General features: G+C 38.6%; 1 protein-coding gene, 1 long non-coding RNA gene and 1 pseudogene across 21 annotated transcripts in view; 2 read left to right on the top strand and 1 right to left on the bottom strand.

The window, feature by feature from the left end:
* Nucleotides 1-19,264, bottom strand: part of LOC144313316 (uncharacterized) — a 357,200-nt gene that overhangs the window by 137,955 nt on the left and 199,981 nt on the right. The gene's annotated exons all lie outside the window — the stretch shown is intronic.
* The window catches only part of ARMC3 (armadillo repeat containing 3), a 101,747-nt gene continuing 86,999 nt past the window's right edge, over nucleotides 4,517-19,264 (top strand). For 9 of the 20 annotated variants that reach the window (XR_013379293.1, XM_077896814.1, XM_077896830.1 and 6 more), the window contains exons 1-2: nucleotides 4,517-5,013; nucleotides 8,618-8,666. Coding sequence is in view for 13 of the 20 variants with exons in the window: in XM_077896814.1 (XP_077752940.1) it covers nucleotides 8,619-8,666 (48 nt within the window). In the remaining 7 variants the exon portion in view is untranslated. Of the gene's footprint in view, nucleotides 5,014-5,041; nucleotides 5,138-8,617; nucleotides 8,667-14,681; nucleotides 14,757-19,264 lie in introns of those variants that run through there. The other 11 variants (XM_077896823.1, XM_077896819.1, XM_077896818.1 and 8 more) reach the window with 6 other exon arrangements.
* On the top strand, nucleotides 10,663-11,481 carry LOC144313250 (tubulin beta chain pseudogene; annotated as a pseudogene).

Raw genomic sequence — 19,264 nt, 5'->3', positions numbered from 1 at the left:
CCTAGGATAATAACTGAGTCAAAAGATGCTTAACTAAAAAAAAAAAAAAGATGCTTAACTGACTGAGCCACTCAGGTGCCCCTCCTTCTTTTGTTATGGCTGAATAGGATTCCATTGCATATAGACAGACATTTTCTTTATCCATTCATCTATCAATGGACATTTAGTTTATTAGTTTATTTCCCTGTCTTGGGTATTGTAAATAATGTTTTGCAGTACTGTTTTGAAAGTCATCTCTGAAAACCTAGCACCTGTTCCTCCAGCCCTTGCAACAATGCTATAAATCTCTAATTCTCAGCCAACTAGAATAGATTTTCTTGTCCACAGAGGAACTTCAAATGATATGATAATTGGTACCAGAAGTGGCTGCTGACCTTAGAAATTCAAAGATGTAAATCTGGAACTGGTTGTTTAACCTGATTAAATTTGAAAACAGTGAAGAGATCTGTTTACTTTGAGAAGATGTCTTGTGGGAGTCATCTGTAGTCTCTTAGAAAAAAGTACCTTTTGGAGATAGTTTTGACAGACCAAGTGGCTACTGCTGTAGCACAGTGTGGTGGACAAAAGCAACAAAGGGATGCAGAATGGGTAAATTACTTCTAATTATATTTAGTAGTTCTGAGACAGAAAATGGAAGGCTTAGAGTTTTAAGTTTAAGCCATGGCTAGAGAACCAGAGAGTTCCAATGGTGGCCACATGATATCTTATCTCTTGTAGCCACGTCTGGATCTGTAGATTTCTGATTTATAATGTGTGCTGAGTTCATAGCTTCACCAGGCTTCAGAAACGACCTAGAAGCAATGGTCAACCCACTAACAATGAGCAACCCAAGTTAAATTATAGTCTCTAAATTTAATTTTCCGCTATGATGAAAATATTTCCAAATTATATATGATAAATGACTTGTATCCAGAATATAGAGAGAACTATTATGAGTCAGTAACAATAAGACAAACAACCCAGTTAAAAGTAGGACAAATATTTGGATAGTTCACAAAAGAAGATATAGAAATGGTTAACAAAAACACAGAATGAGCTCATCATTAGTCATGAAGGAAAACCAAATTAAAACCAGGAGGCACCACTACACACCCAATAGAATGGCTAAAATTTAAAGGCCTGACAATATCAAGTGTTGTAAAGCATAGGAAGCAATCGGATCACTCCCTCATTGGTGATGGTTATGCAAATATAGTATAGATCCTTTGGAAAAACAGTTTGGCAAATTCTCATAACATCAAGCATACACATGGCATAAGACCCAGAAATTCCATTTTGGGTATTTTCCCAAGGAAGAAGAAACATATGTTCACACAAAAACCTGTGTATAAATATTTAGAGCAGATTTATTTATAACAGTCCAAAACTGGAAAGAACCCAAATGTCCATCAACTAGTGATTGGATGTTGTATATCTATGTAGTGTAATACTACTCAGCAACAGAAAGAGACAAGCTACTGATACATGCAAACTATGAACAAATCTCAAAAGCATGATGCTAGATTAAAGAAGCCAGGCACAAGAGGCAGCATATTGCATGGTGCAGTTTATAAGACATTCTAAAAATCCAAAACTATAGGAAGAGAAAACAGATCATTTATTCCTGGAGATGAGGGTTAGAAGGAGAGGTCTGACCTCAAAGGCACATGAAGGAAACGTAGGGTGACGGAAATGCTCTATATCTTCATTGTAAGTGACAGTTACACAACTGTAAACATTTGTCAAAGATCATCCAGCCACATATGTTAAAATAAAAAGGACCCCAAGATATAGACATGCTCAGTACAGACTAAGGTTGTGGGGAAAAAATTAAAACAGTAGCTTTAATTATTTTATGAACACTCTACACTTTGTCATAACAGTGTATTTTCAGAATGTGCTAGAATGATGCATTGGTTCAGAACATGGCTGTAAAAATCAAGCTGACTTTGGTCCAAGTTCTGGTTCTGCCATTTATAAGTAGAGTGATTTTATGCTAACTACTTCATATGGGTTATTTAAGAACATTTAGAAAGAGCCTATGTGGAGAGACACACATATAAACAAATAAATTATATCATGTGAAAATAGCAGAAATAGAGCAAGTGTATGGCACAGTGATGGCAAAAAATGAGAAATATTTCATCATGTTTGGAGAAGCCAATGAAGACATTCTGGAGGAAATCATGAAGAAATTTTGAAAGAAAAATAGATGATGTTCAGGCTGATTAGGAGAGTGAAGGGCTTAAATGTTATAGTGTACTTGGAGAATTATGAGCAGTTTGCTTGCTCTTTCTTTCTTTCTTTCTTTCTTTTTCCTTCTTTTGTTGAGTGATTAGAGAAGCTATTGCAATAGGGACGAGTCAGCCAGAATAAGCTCTTGAATGCTAATTTAAGAATGTTGTTGCATCTCATCATGCATTTAGTGGAGTGATCGGGAGACAACAAGGAGGGAAACAAATTATAAATATTACTTTGGTCATCTTGGAGAAGGTGGATTGAAGCTAGGATGAAGCTAGAGGGTGATAGACCTGTTAGAAGTTTTGTTAGATGATATCAGGTAAGGGATGGTGACATTTAGTACTTGGACTATAGGAATGGAAAAGTGGGAATAAATTCCATAGAGTTTTTGGGGAATCCACATAACTGAATATGAAGGATAATGGTTCTAAAATAACATTCAGAATTCATGCTTGGGTATCTATGTGGGTGGTATTTCCTCTTGATTAATAGAAAAGTATATTCCTAAGGGGAAATGATGAGTTTAGATGGGTAGTATTGATGTTTGAGATGCCTGTGGACGTCAGGTAGAGCTTTCCAGTAAGAGGAAGGATAAGTGAACCTAGAGCTCAGTACTGAAGCTGATGGGGAGCTATATGTATGACAGTTGAAGTCACAAAAATAAAAAAGATTACCCTGGAAAAGCATACGTATGAAAAGGGAACCAGGGACAGAATCCTGGAAAATATCAACACTTAAGTCTGTATAGAAAATACCTTAAATGGTGGCCATAAAAGTAAGAGGAGGATCAGGGGTACCTGGGTGGCTCAGTGGCAAAGCATCTGCCTTTGGCTCAGGTCATGATCCTGGGGTCCTGGAATCCAGTCCTGCATCAGGCTCCCCAGAGGGAGTCTGCTTCTGTGTCTCTGCTTCTTTCTCTCTCAGTGTCTCTCGTGAATAAATAAATAAAATCTTAAAAAAAAAAAAAAGTAGGAGAAGGATCAGGGGCAAGTAGTATCAAGGGAACCAAGGAAGGTGTTTCAAGAAGGTATCATCAAGAGTATTATTATATGCAGCAGTGCTGTCAAGGAAGATGAAGACAGCCAATGGATTGGAGTAGTTTTAATAGTGGGACCAAACAAGATCACTGTAGTTTGAATGGCGGTTAATGCATGTGGAAATATCAAATGCAGGCTACTCTTTTGGAAACTCATGGTCAAGAAGAGAAAGAGAAAAACGGAATGATAGCTAGAAAGAAATACATGTGGTTGAGAGGAGGTTTTTGTTTGTTTCTGTTTTTTTTTTTTTTTTGTATGAGGCAAAGGAGAGGTTTCACAGTATCCTATATTGAAGGGGAAAAGGGTGGAAGAGAGGGAGAAAGAAGCTGAAGATCTAGGACTGCATTATTCAAGGTCCAATCAGGAGACAGAAATCACAAGTTATTTGATAGAAAAGTTAATATAAAGAATTCTTAAATACATAGAAAGCTATTTACCAGGTAATTTAGAGGTGATAAAAGGACATAAAGGTATATGAAAGAAGCAACTACAAGGAACATCTAACACTCTTAGGGCTGGGGGACCAGCAGAGGCAGGTAAGAGATGTGGAGTTTGAAAAGTGTGAAAAGAATTCAGCAGAGGGAGAGATTTTTTTTCTTGCTAAAGTCAATCAAAGAGTATTTTATGAAGATGGCATTTCAGCCGGGCTTAATTAAGTAGAAACGGAATTCCAGGAGTTACACAAGTTGCACATGGCCTGGCAAACAGGAGATGCTTAATAAATATTTGTTGATGAAACGATGAAGGGACAGTGAGCAAAATCCAGAGGAGAAAAGTATGGACAAACTGGAGGAACAGTAAGTGTGACTGGTGCTTGTGTTGTGGGAGAGTGGTGGGCGGTGCAGATAGAACAGGATGGAGCAGACAGTTTTGAATACCAGGCTCATGAGTTCAGGCTTTATTTTAGGAAGCCAACTGAAGTTTGAGTAGGGGAGTGACATGTCTAAAGCAATAATTCTGGGAAGGTTGATGTGTCTCTGGTATGGTGAATGAACAAGAAGGAGAGAGGAACCAAAGTCATCAGAAGCCAAAAAGGAGGACATGCATTGGGTGACAGGATCGAAGAGAGTGAGTGGATTCCAAACAAGATGAGGAGGGCCAGTGGACTTAACTGCTGATTGGAGGGGAAGGTGGAGGACGAAGAAGGGCAATGGAGATGTAGGCCGTAGGGAAGAATGACATAAAGTGGGAAGAAAGGCGGAAGAGGAGATTGTCAAAGGACATGGTAAGCTCTGCCCCAGTGCGTCGAGGGTGTCCGTGCGGGCCTGGGGCTTCGTGGCGTCGGGGCAGGAAGTGGCCTTCGGGAGTCCCCTGCAGGTGCTGGCCGAGGCCTGTCTTTGGGAGAGAGCAGCAGCATCTCGCGTGTGAATCCGGAGCCGGTCCTCCGGCTGGAAGTCCTCCGGGCTGCACTGCCTGCTGACGTGGTGTTCACCCGGGCGGGCCTGCGACAGCCAGGAGGGGCAGGCGTCTCACGTCCATCCTGCCTCAAGCCCGGGGCTCCAGGAGCGGAGGGCGCCCGACGCCCGACGCCCGACGCCCGACGCCCTTCCCCACCCGCCCCTTGCCTAAGGCTGGACCGCGAGCGCCTGGGGCTGCGGGCGCGAGCTTCCCCGGCGGCGGCGCGCGCTCCCCTGCGCGCAGGCGCGGCCCGGTCGCCTAGCAACCAAGAACAACGGTGCCTAGGAGGCGGGGGCCGGCGCGGCAGTTGCAGCTCTCCGGGTCGGAGGGGCAGCGGCTGCGAGGGATCTCCTGGCAGGTAAAGGCAGGCGTGCGGCTGCGCAGCCACTCCCGCTGTTTGGAGAGGCCCAGGGCCGAGGCCTCCGCAGGACGTGGGCAAGGAGAAGGTGCCCCGCCGGTGGGGACATCTGGTCCAGCTGAGGGTGCGAACACTTTGGAGGGGTTGTCGGTCCCCGCCCTCTCCCCACAGTATTAGACGGGGGTCGGGGTGGGTTTCAGAAGCATCCTGGCCACCTTCCATTTAACAGGTGATGAAACTGAGGCCCGGAAAGGGGATCAGAGGGTCTAAGATTTCGTTACTTGACTCTCAGCAACTCAAGTTGCAGTCCCCACTTGCTCTAGCCTCTCTCCTCCCCTTCAACTTTTCTCAAAAAAAGGTCTCCCCATTGGAAAACACTTAAGGTCGTGTAGTCTGAAAGCTCACAAAGTAGTACAAATGGTTGATACATTTGTGGGGGGGAAAACGTGGCTCCGCTCTAATAATCGAGAAAATGCGCATTGAAAGCAAATTTGTTTTCATACTCAAGGCCATGAAGTTCATGCCTTTTCATCCAATTATTTGACTTTATCTTAAAGAATCAGTTGCGATGTGGATGAACATTTTACGTGGAAGGATGTTCATTGCAGCCGTATCCATAATCTCAGGAAATTGGAAACAAATGCTCAACAATAGGGGACTGTCTAGATAAACAGTGAATTTTACAATATTATTTCATTTTGTACTTTTTTGTTTTTTTAAAAAAATATTCTATTTAAATTCAATTTACCAACATATAGTGCAATATTATTTTAAATGACATGTTATGCTGATTCATTGGAGATAATTGAAGCAATAAATGGAGATGGAGAGTTCATGAACTTGTCCATTGGTTTAAGAATATATAGGAAAATGGTTCCAGGAAGGGAAGTTGAGAATAGGAGCTAGAAATCCAGATAGGATGGTAAAATCACTATAGAAAACACACAAAAAAAGGAACTGTATTGAAATAGTGACGATCCCCCTTGAGTTTTTTTTTTTTCCTGAGTGATTTTTTTTATAATCCCGTGAATCCTTGTTTTCCAAATCTTCTGTAATGAAATGTATTACCTCTATAAGTGGACAGTAGGCACAGAACTATACACTTAAATATGATTAAAATGTTAAATTTTACATTATGTTTATTTCAGCACATTAAAAAACATCAATGGGCAGGTGATAAAATAGTCAAGGAAAGCAGGTTTGCTTCAGACAGTCAAAGGGATTTATTTTCTTAATTTGACATCTCTGAAGGTTTAAAGGAAAACAAATTTTAAAAGAATAAAATAAGGTAATTTGGTTGTATCATGTTGATTTTAAGTGAAATGTTCAATTTACAAAGTTAAAAAAAAACACTTTAGGGTTATTTCTGAGGCTCATTGCCCCTGGTTCTGTGTCAGTTGTATACTTTCTCCCTCATAACTATTATGCTCAGTATGACAATAAAAACACTAAATGCTTCCTACCTCACGTATTCCTAGGATCAGCTCCATTGCTATAATCCTGAGTTAAGGCTCTTCTAACCTCTGTACTCTTGAATATGCAATTATTCAAAGCCACTATCCTGAAATGGGAAAAATAAGTTCCTGAGTGAAAATCAGATGACGTACATAATTTTGTGCAGGTGTAATTCAGGTCCTTCTAAAACATTATTCATAAGCAGTTCTTATGTAAATCAAAGGCTGCTATATCTTGGAATTGGTTGCAAAGAGCTCTGAAATTTCTTTTTCCTAGAGATTAGTCATAGGATAGATTTTCATTTGTCCAGAATAATTTCTTTGCATCTGCCTGGAATATTATAGACACAAAGTCTAAGGTCTTTGTGCTTTTTAAGCATCCATGAAATATGTTTCAGTTTTGAAAAAAATATTGCTTCTAAAATCTGAAAACTGAAAAATTAACATTAAATGTTTTTAATATTAAATTACATTTGAAAACAATTTTCTCATTTTTTCAAGAATTTCCAGGTGTACAAACTGCTTAATAATTTCAAACGCTGAACTTCAAAATTTTTTATGATTAAAATTATATTTAATGGAGAATGTGGGTACATTTTAATGTTTAATATATTGGATATAATATGAGGTAGTGCATAACAGCATAAACTTGCCCAGACCCTCAAAAATCTTGAAATCTGTGACCTGAACTTAGGAACCTGGATATCTTTCAGAAATCCTTAGGAGTTTCTATGAACATGTGACTTTTTAAGGTATGTGATAAATTCTGATCAGTGTTTCTTATGCTAGGAGTTGCATTTGTGCCTTGACAAACAATCTAAACTAACTCTGACATTGTAGATTCTCCCCAAGATTTTCGACTTCCTAGAATTTCTCTGGAAGCTATAGTCATTTCCTTGAGACTAGTTTATACCATCTGAGATTGTGCAAATGCCAAACATAACCCCACAAACTCTCATTGGAGAAAATTCTGAAGATTTCTAGGGTTATTCTAATAGTCACCAACACCTTAGAAAACTCTCTATACCCAGGTGGTTACTCCTCTGTAGTATATCAACTCTGAATACCAATCCTTTGACTTTTTGTCTGTATAGGCATGGACATACAAGGGCAGATGGAAAAAGGTCCTGCAAGCAGTAACCCCAGAATCTCTTCAGACTCTCAATTAAATTTTTTTTGAACTATGGATTATATTAGAGAAAACTTCCAGATATCTGGGGAATTGACACAAATGTTAGTTTGGAGTTGGTATGTCTTCGGTATCATTCATACAATCATACTCTCAGGAAAAAACAGTTAATGATTTTTATGAATATTGAATGCCTATTATGTACCGGACACTGTTGGGATAAGATCAGTGCGAGAAAGCAGACAAAACTCCCTTTGTGGCAAAAGATTCTTGCAGATCTCAAAAGTAACTTGGATGTAGTCTCCCAAATTATCCAGAAGTGAGCTGTAAACATGGCAACTGTTTCCTATTTTGTAAGTAAAAGTTATGTCACTAATTTATTCTCTTCCTTACAAACTGGAAGCCAGGACTAGTGTTCAACAATCTTATCAATAGGTTCCTTAAAAGTTGCAGAATTTGAAATAGGAATGTAGGTAACATATTTATACATGTACAATAATGTACATGTATTGTGTATTTTCTTTTTGGGTAAAATTAAATGAGGAAATAAATCTCCTGCTAAGGGCATAGGTGGGGATCCCTGGGTGGCTCAGCAGTTAAGCACCTGCCTTTGGCCCAGGGCGTGATCCTGGAGTCCTGGGATCAAGTCCCACATTGGGCCCCCTGCATGGAGCCTGCTCTCCCTCTGCCCGTGTCTCTGCCTCTCTCTCTCTGTGTGTCTCTTATCAATCAATAAATAAAGTCTTAAAAAAAATAAGGGAATAGGTAATTACAATGTATTGTAATTGTAATTACAATTGTAATCACAATACATTGTAATTGTGTATATAATGTACAAATGACACTTTTTTTTTTTTTTAAAGTAGGCTCCACATCCAGCGTGGAGCCCAACATGGGGCCTGAACTCACAACCCTGAGCTCAATACCTGAGCTGAGATCAAGAGTCAGATGCTTAATCAACTGAGCCATCCGGGCTCCCCTACAAATGACATTTTTAACTATTTATTGCATCTTTTTCCAGAATGGGTAAAAAGATAAAGAAGGAAGCAGAACCTCCTCCTAAGGATGTGGTAAGTTTCTGATTTGAATATTATAGCAGCACATTAACAACCAGATTTAAAAATAAATTGTTCAAACAGTTTGGCACATACCAGTATATACATGAGTACACAGTGGCAGAAGTCCAAAGTCTGACTAATGATAAGATTAGAGAAATCTAACATTATATAAACAAACATTTACAATGTTGTCATTACATAATTAGCACAATTAGAGAGTAATTATTAGCTTTTCCAGAATGTGGATGGCATGTTTATAAGCCTAGTTAATGAACAAATAGTTTTGGTTTGTGCTTTTAAATATTTTAAATTTATATTTGCCTGTCTCTCATTAATGTTAATCATCCAAGTGAATTTTCAAAAATACCTAGAGTTTATGCTATAGCTATTAAATGTACATATAAGACTGTCTGAAGATGACCATTTGGACATTAGAAGTCTTGTATTTTCCAGTTCTATGGAGGGAAAACTCTGGGTTCATCCACTTTTTCTATTCCAAATATTTGAGTAATGTATTGCCTGCAACACAAAACCCTGTGTCTCCTAAAAGAATGGTTTTATCTTATTTCTTTAAAGTTTATGAATTACCAAGAGATTGTGTTAAAAATAGAAAATGAACTTGGACAGTTTTCAATGTAGAAACTTATTTTGAAACAGACATTTGGTGTAATTTTCTTCAAATAAAATGAAAAAAAAAAAAAACCGCTTAGAGTTGGTCAGTAGACTCACAGGATTTTATAGTTTGAGAGAAGCTCAGCTTAATGCAGGATCTTCTCAACAGCACTGGAGCTTTGTAGCTACAAATGTCCCAGCTCTGCCTCTCATGAGCTGTGTTATTTGGCACAGTTGCCAAATGTGGCTGAATTATTTCAGTTTTTTACAAAAATTTCTTCAATGTAAATTATAATATCCAATTCATTTTGGTTGTTGTGTGAATTAAGATGAAATAAAACACATCAAGTTTTCAGTACCTTGCACATAGTTAACACTAGTAAATAAAACCTATTATTATGGGACTTCTTTAGACTCTGATACACACGCACATGCATATGCACGCACACACACCCCTATGTAACTTCTTAGGTATGATCCTTCAATGCAGTTGAGAATAAAGACTGCAAAAGCATCTGTCTGCCCAGTTCTAGGAAAGCTTTGCAGAGATAGATGGTCATTGTGGTTAATGATGCATTTTCATCATTCTAGTTGTTCTCCCTTTGGACATACTCCTAAAATATTGCAAATTCTCTCCTTATTTTTTCATTGTAGCCTAAGTTTGCATTACTCCTTTTTACTGCAACATAGCATTATTTTTTCAAGATTTTATTTTATTTTATTAAAGATGGATCCATCTATCTATCTATCTATCTATCTATCTATCTATCTATCAATCATCTATCTATCTATCTCTATCTGATGGAGAGAAAGAGAGAGCATGCGCCCAGGGAAGGGCAGAGGGAAAACTCTCAGGCAGACTCCCTGCAGAATTCAGAGCCTGATGGGAGCTCGATCCCAGGACCCTGAAATCATGACCTGAGCTGAAATCAAGAATTAGACACTTAATGAACTGAGCCACCTAGGTTCCCCAAGATTTTATCTTTTTTAAAAGATTTTACTTATTTATTTATGAGAGACACAGAGATAGAGATAGAGATAGATAGAGATAGATAGAAATAGATGATAGATAGATGATAGATAGATAGATAGATAGATAGATAGATAGATAGATAGGTAGAGAAAGCCAGAGACACAGGCAGAGGGAGAAGCAGGCTCCATGCAGGGAGCCCAATGTGGGACTCGATCCCAGGTCCCCAGGATCAGACCCTGGGCTGAAGGCGGTGCTAAACTGCTGAGCCAGCCGGGCTGCCCTATTGTTGTTATTTTGATAGGGATTAATTACATCAAGTATCCCTCCATAGATGAATAGATAGAGAAGATATGGTATATATATATGTGTGTGTGTGTGTGTGTGTGTGTGTGTGTGTGTGTGTATATATATATATAATGGAATATTAGCCATAAAAAGATTGTCACCTTGCTATATAATGCTGACCTGCGCAAGCTGGCTGTCAATATGGTCCCCTTCCCCCGCCTGCACTTCTTCATGCCCGGCTTCGCCCCACTGACCAGCCGAGGTAGCCAGCAGTACCGGGCCCTGATGGTGCCCGAGCTCACCCAGCAGATGTTTGATGCTAAGACCATGATGGCTGCCTGTGACCCCCGCCATGGCCGCTACCTGACTGTGGCCGCAGTATTCTGGGGCCGCATGTCCGTGAAGGAGGTGGGCGAGCAGATGCTGAACGTCTAAAACAAGAACAGCAGCTGCTTCGTGGAGTGGATCCCCAACAACGTGGAAACAGCTGTCTGTGACATCCCACCCTGGGGGCTGAAGACGTCCGCCACCTTCATCGGCAACAGCATGGCCATCCAGGAGCTGTTCGAGTGCATCTCAGAGCAGGTCACGGCCATGTTCCGCGCAAGGCCTTCCTACACTGGTACACGGGGGAGGGCATGGACGAGATGGAGTTCACGGAGGCCGAGAGCACCAGGAGAGACCTGGTGTCCCAGTACCAGCAGTACCAGGATGCCACGGCCGAGGAGGAGGCGGAGGAGGAGGTGGCCTCGAGCTGATAGCTGGTAAAGCGCGTGGAAGCCGTGTGAACTCTTTATTCGCTCACAACCTGTTCTCTGACAGCCGTGTCTCTGTGCGCACTCGCTCTTCTTCCTGTCTGGACGTCACATGCTGTACAGACGCCACCATTAAAGCATTTTCACAGTGAAAAAAAAAAAAGTGAAGTAAGTCAGACAAAGAAAGACAAATACCGAATGATTTCAGCCATATGTGGAATTTAAGGAAAAACCAAATGAACAAACAAAACAAGAGACAACAAAGAAACAGACTTTAAATTCAGAGAACAAACTGGTGGTTAACCGCCAGAGGGGAGATAGGTGCTGAATGAGTGAGATAATAAAAGGGATTAAAGAGTACACTTATCTTGATGAGAACTGAGAAATGTGTAGAATTGTTGAATCATTATATTATACATGTGAAATTAATATAACACCCTATGTTAATTATATTTTTTAAAAAAGTAGAGTAAGACCAAAAAAAAAAAAAAAATGGCCAGGCTGTGTTACAATTGCCAGTGGTCCTTGACTATTGCCTGTCCTCAGGGTCCTTCCATCCTTCTCCTACTCTGACTTTATGTTAATAAAGCTGATAGAGTATCATCGAAGTACGTAACCACTCTCTATCTTGTAAATTCAAATACTTCAAAACAGTATTTAAATTTAAACACAAAAGTTCAGAAAGTTTAAACACAATTTAGGTAGTTTAAATTTTGTTAGATTTCTGGACTCTCTAATTTTTAGTTAAAATTAAACTATCTAAATTGTGTTTAAACTTTCTGAACTTGGAATTTGTTCCAAGGTGTACCTCTTCAAAGTCTACAAATGTTTTCTTGTACAGATTTTAAAGGAAAACCAAACTTAAAAGATAGATATATAACTGCTTAAGAATATAAACTTTCCTGTGCCAACCAATAACAACTTCCTTCTTCTAAAGTTCCTGAAAACATTATTTCCAGAGATTTGTATTTTCATTGGTCTTTTTTTTTTTTTTTTTTTTAAGTCTTTCACCTACTATTTAAAATGGGTCTTGGGGACAGAAAGAAGGATGTTCAGTTATATGGGTAAAACAAAAATTTCCTTTTTTTTTCTTAATTTTCTCATTGTCAAACATATCTTTAATATAGGTATATATGGTTTCTTGACCTCCATTTCTTCTCATGAAAGTGACCACTAGCTTGGATGTGGGGAAGATAGAGCTTGAACTAGCAATGCAACTATACTCTGCCTTCCCATATCATTTCCATGTCTGGCTGAAAGGTTGTTTGTGATGCTTTAACAAAAGGCAAACTTTCCATGGAATGATTGCTTAAGAGAGTTGGTAACAGAAATGACTTTAATAGACAATATTTAACATAAGGCAAGATATTCAGTGACTAAGAACACAGGATCTGGAGTTATACTGCTAGTGACTGAATTCTCACTCCATCATCTGCCATTTATATCTGGGGCAAAGTTCTCAACTTCTGTATACTCCAGAGAGGATGTCATGATATCCACTTCATATCTACTCACAGCAGCGAGGAAAGGTTAGATAAATATAAGATCCTTAGAACAGTGCTTGGCACTAGATAAGAACTTAGTAAAAGTTGTTATTTTTAATGATGTAGTTGAGTGTGCTCTTCATCATTCTATACAACTTTAGAATTTTTATGAATTGTCAAAGAAGGCAGGGATATCAGCTGTGGTAGACCACCTGGCCACTGAAGTTCATGGTCAAGTCTTCAAGTTTATGAGCATGGAACTTTTATTTTCCTGACATTTCAATGGAAATTGAGTTTCAGTGGATAAACTCACACCACCTAAACTTACAAGGGACTATGCCCTGGTTCTGGAATCTCAATAAGCATCAAGTTAACTGAACATTTATGTTAATGGGTCAGCAGCTTCTCTTTGTCGTTCGGTGCTTATGGGGGAGTTAAACTCAGTGAATATTGAGTTAGAGCAATAGGCAATAGCAGAACCGGTTTTCTCATCTGGGCAAGCAAACCCAGTTCCTTGTAAGAGTGGGTTATCTCCAGAGACTTGTTTTTCCTGGATGCTTTCATCAACCTCAGAATGTAACCCTTAACCCTCTGTCACCAACTGCCAAAACTGCTTGAACTTATTTCAGAAATGAAGCTTTCTGGGAATTTATTTTCCTGTCTTTCTCCCTCGTCACAGATAAATACAGATAAATGTCATGGTTTAATAAACATTAGTATAAATTGATAAACATATGCAAAACTATATAAATAATTATCAGCTTGCTTACCTGGATCTAAACAATTAATTCAGGTGATAAAGAAAACTAGAAACCATTTTATTTTAAATGTTTTCATTTTAACTTTTACACTTTTTTTAAAAAACAGATTTTAACTGATGTCTAGATGTTCTACTAAATGTTCATACCAGAGCAGTACAATTTGCTCTCTTCTGTTTATCTCTTTTCCTGTGTAATTGGTTCCTTGTGATCTGAGACCACTGATGTAGCAAGCACATTCCAATAGACATCAAAAACGCCTTTTATTTGCCCTTTTCGGTACCATAAAAATCACTAAACTGTCATGATTTATGTGTTTTCACTGAGTTCAACTTTATAGTTTTGTATTCTTTTAGACCTGTGCTTAAGCAGTAGTCACTAGTCATGTATGGCCATTTAAATTTAAATTTATAATTAAAGTTAAATTAATTGGTTGGGTTTTTTTCTAATGTGCAAAAAGGGGAATCCAGTGGAAGTTTACAAGTAAAGGATTAGTGACATCTCATTTATATTTAAAACAAAAAGCATAAGATCATTCTAAAATTAACAACAAAAAATTAAGTGAAAAATTCCTCAGTCACATTATACTTCAAGTGCTCAAATGCCTCATGTGGCTTGTGACTGCTGTATTGGACAATGCAGAATCAGAACATTTCCATTGTTGAAGTTCTACTGGGCAGCACTATTCAAGACAATCTTGTTTCCTTCACAGAGATATAAAAATATCTTTATAAGTCTATGGCTTCTCTAATTGAGCTTAAGATTTAAAATTTAGTCAGAATGCTTCCCCTTTATTTCACTCTTTCTATAAATAACTTTGGTTTATCATTTATTTTGTGTAGAGCGTGAAATTATAATTTCACAACCAGCTTGTTGGTGACTGACTGTGAGTTCCTCACAGGAAAGCAGATGGGATATGTAATTACAACACAGTATTATTTATTTAGTTGTGTGGCATTCTGTTATAGCTATCATTTTATTCTCAGCACCTTTTTTAATAAAAAATTACTATAATGCTGTAGGCTCTGTAGGAGAAACAAATGTCATGCCAAGTTTCTCCACTCTCTGCCAAAAATTGGTATTTCTCCCCTTTTAACAGCTCTTTAGATTGTGACTCTCACAGTTTGAATCTTCCCTTTAAGCTTCTTGTACCCCGTATCACCTTTTTCTTAATGATGACCAGAAGATATGGAAAAATACTGAAATGTTTTCTCAACCATTAAAGAAGGATTAAGGTATTTATGATAGTTTTAGTTTAAATATGTTTTTATGTACTCCTTTGACAATTGTAGTCATTGTGTGGAGATCATGACATATCCTTGTTTTAACATGGCATATTCGGGGACGCCTGGGTGGCTCAGCAGTGGAGTGTCTGCCTTTCATTCAGGGCATGATCCTGGAGTCCGGGGATCAAGTCCCATCGGGCACCCCGTATGGAGCCTACTTTTCCCTCTGTCTGTGTCTCTGCCTCTCTCTACTCTCATGAATAAAAAATTAAAATCTTTTAAAAAATCATGGCATATTCATTCGCAGGCTCCTAAAGGCAGATTTAAAAATATTGAAATACCAGAATAGCAAATGTCCTAGCTGGGGGAAACAGTCACTTAATAAGTAATAGTATAATTCAGATAGTAATAAGATCAATGAGGAAAAATAAAGTAGGATATAAAAGATGGAGAGTGATCAGGCTACTTTAAATAAAATCCATGTCAGGGCAAGCTTTCCCAGTGGGGTCACATTTAAGAAAGACAAATGGAATGAGGAAGTACACTCTGCAAATATCCGGAGAGAATACCCCAGTTAGTATGAGTGAGAAATGCCAAGAAAGTTTGTATGACTAGAAATTAGACAGCAGGGAGTAGGAGGTAGGTACCAAAGGTGGTGGGACAGTGATGATCATGTAGGGCCCTCTTGGCTATATTAAGGAGATTGGATATTTTTTGGAATGTGCAAAGAAAGGGAATCTAGTGGACGGCTACAAGTAGAAGATTAGCGACATGTCTATTTAAAATAAAAAGCATAAGATCATTCTAGCTACAATGTGAAAGAACAGTGATACCTGGAAGACCAGTTTGGAGGCTGTTACAGAGGAGCCATAAACTCTGCAGCTAGGCCCAGGTGGTAACTATGGAGAAGGCAAGAAGTGGCCATAGTGGGGATCCATGTTGAGGGTAGAGTTGACAGGATGCTGATGGACTGCATGTGGGGTGTAAGGAGAAGAGGAGTGGGGAGATGTTTCAACATTCTTGGCTTGAGCAACTGAGTAAATGATGGTAAACATAAGACACATACACTAAAGAGACGATGCAATGTATTAAGTGCTGCCATAGGGAAGTTCAGAGGAATATAGCTGTGAAAAAACAAAACAAAACAACCCCCCCAAACAACAACAACAACCACCACCACCCCACCACCACCCCACCACCATCACCACCACCACCACCAAGGATTTTCAACACTGAAACTACCATGGAATAAAAAGCAATAAGAAATTTATCCAGAAGGATGGAGGCCTGATAATTAAAGCAAGCCTTAAGCTTCTACAGTTTCAAGTTCTGTTTATCATTTTAATTCTCTAGAAATGAGATAAAAATGTCAAAAATGATAAGTGACGTGGTGATCACTGATGATGATCTTAGAACTACTTTGGTGAACCTATGAGGATGAAAGTCAGTTTGGCAATGTGAGAGGGAGAAAATAGAGAAAAATCAATAGTTCTTAGGAGTTTTGACTGTGAAAGGGAAGGCAAGATAGGATAGCATCTGGAAGGTGATTAATATCTAGGGAAAGATTATTTTTGTTTTAAAATAAGAGACTTTTGAGAAGTCAGAGTTTAGAGAGGTGAAGGTGGCTGGCATGTGCATGGCAGAGTGCCAGAGAGGAGGGAAATACATAGAAAAATAGCACCAGAAATTTGGGTAATGGTCCCCTTGATTCCTTGAAGTCTAAGCTGCACAGGGTGAAACTCATGCTCATGACAAAGAACAGGCATGAACAACTATCAGGGAGCTGTAAGCTGAATAATTTTTAGACCCATACAGATCTGAAATACATTCTAATTTTGATCCAAAAGATTGGAGAGATCTTACTGAACATCTGGGGTATTAAATAGAGCCCCTGCAAGGTCATGCCTTAGTAGTAGTATGGCTAACCCAGCCCTAGAGCAAAGACTTCCCCAAACCTGCTATAATAATGCTTTAAAACAGGCCTTAAATAGATCAAACTGAACCATAAATAAAACTGTCTAGTAGAACAAAATTCGACATCCTTTAAGAGAAACTCGCCCTGCCCAAAGAGTCTGGACACTCAGCAACATAATTTTCACATGTTCAGTAGCCAATAAAAATAATTATTATATGCAAAGAAAAATGTGACCCATAATCAGAAGAAAACTCAGTTGATAAGCCAATAGAGGAGATAAATTGGATACTAAAAAAAAAAAAAAATTTCAATTTTCCAAAAGAAGACAGGAAAAAGGAAACCAGGGACCAAATCAGAAAAAGAGAAAACAACTAACAGGATGGTCTACTAAAACCCAATCATAGGGATGCCTGGGTGGCTCAATGGTTGAGCATCTGCCTTTGGCTCAGGGCATGATCCCAGAGCGCTGGAATCAAGTCCTACATATCAGGCTCCCTCTTCCTCTGCCTATGTCTCTGCCTCTCTGTGTCTCTCATAAATAAATTTAAAAAGGGATGCCTGGGTGGCTCAGTGGTTGAGTGTCTGCCTTTGGTTTAAGGCATGATCCCAGATTCCTGGGATAGAGTCCCACCTCAGACTCCTTGCATGGAGCCTGCTTCTCCTCCCTCTGCCTGTGTGTCTCTGCCTCTCTTCCTGTTTCTCTAATGAATAAATAAAATATTTTTTAAAAAATTAATTTAAAAAATCTTTAAAAAAACAAACCCAGGCAGCCAGGGTGGCTCAATGGTTTAGCGCCACCTTCAGCCCTGGGTGTGATCCTGGAGACCCAGGATCAGGTCCCACTTCTAGCTCCCTGCATGGAGCCTGCTTCTCCCTCTGCCTGTGTCTCTGCCTCTCTCTCTCTTTCTCTCTCTCTCTCTCTCTCTCTCTGTGTCTCTCATGAATAAATAAAATCTTTTAAAAAACCCCAATCAGTAACTATATTAAATGTAAATGATTAAATATTCTAATTAAAAGCAAGAGATTGTCAAACTGAATAAAAAAACAAGACCCAAACTATAAGCTGTCTACAAGAAATCTACTATATTTTTAAAATATTTCATTTATTGATTGATGAGAGACACAAAGAAAGAGGCAGAAACATAGGCAGAGGGAGAAGCAGGCTCCATGCAGGGATACTGATATGGGACTCGATCCCAGGACTCTGGAATCATACCCTGAGCTGAAGACAGATGCTCAACCACTGAGCCACCCAGGCATCCCCAAGAAATCTACTTTAAATATAAAGATATGGATAGGCTAAAAGTAAAAATATGGAAAAAGAGATACAGAAATAATCATAAGAAAGATAGAGTGCCTATATTAATACTAGATGAATTATATAACAGGGCAAATAATATTACCAGAGAAAAAGAGATACATATCATCATAATAAAAAAGTTATTTGTAAGAGAAATAATGATCCTAAATGTTGTTCACCTAGTAACACTTGTCTAAAATACATGAAGGAAAAAGATATTAGTTGCCATAGCATCAGAAACAATGAAATATTTAGAAATAAGTTCAACAAAATAAATGCAATGCTTATATGCTGAAAACTATAAAACATTGCTAAGATAAATTAAGAAAGACAAATAAGTGAAGAGATATACTATGCTGGATACAGATACATTGCTGGTGGGAACACAAGATAGTAACACTACTTTGGAAAAAAAAAATTAAGGGCACCTGGGTGGCTGAATGGTTAAGCATCTGCCTTCAGCTCAGGTTGTGATCCTAGGGTCCTGGGACAGAGTCCTGCATCGGGCTCCCCACAGGGAGCCTGCTTCTCTCCTCTGCCTCTCTGTGTGTCTCTGTGAGTCTCTCATGAATAAATAAATAAAATCTTTTTAAAATTATTTTTTTGGTAAAGTTAAACATGCACTACCAGACAAGCCAGAAATTCTACCCCTAGGTATTTACTCAAGAGAAATGAAAACATATATCTACAAGAAGACTTATATGAAAATTCCCATTGCAGCTTTATTCATAATGGTCCCAAATGGAAACAACCCATAGGTCCATCAATTAATTGAATGGATAAACAAATTGTGTTGTATTCATACAATGAGATACTACTCATCAGTAAAAAGGAATGAATCACCGATACATGGAACAATCTGGATGAATTTCATAAGCATTCTGCCAAATGAAAGGAGCCATACATAAAGGGTACCTATGTGATAATTTCATATTAAATAGTTGGAGTTAATCTATAGTGAAAGGATGCAGATCTGGTTGCCTAAAGTGGATATGGGAAAGAGAATCAACTGCAGAGAGATGGGAATGAATATTTTGCGGGTAGTGGAAAGTTCCACGTATCATTTGGAGTGGCTGGTTATGTGTACATATACATTTATTAAAACTCATCATATTTACACTTAGCTGCATTTTATTAAATCTAACTTGGCCCTCTGTAAAGTGGACTCAAAAGAGGTAATGAGAATAATTCAATTGTTAGAAGGAAGTTGACAACTCAAAAGAAAAAAGGGATGATTAATGGTATGACATAACTGGGAATGTGTTCTATGAAAATAGGGGTCTTGAATATCTTATTTAATGT

Source organism: Canis aureus, chromosome 5 (genome assembly GCF_053574225.1).
Source record: "Canis aureus isolate CA01 chromosome 5, VMU_Caureus_v.1.0, whole genome shotgun sequence".
Taxonomy (NCBI): Eukaryota; Metazoa; Chordata; class Mammalia; order Carnivora; family Canidae; genus Canis; species Canis aureus.
Note: the sequence above shows the minus strand (reverse complement) of the source record. Positions and strands in the feature narration are given on the sequence as shown.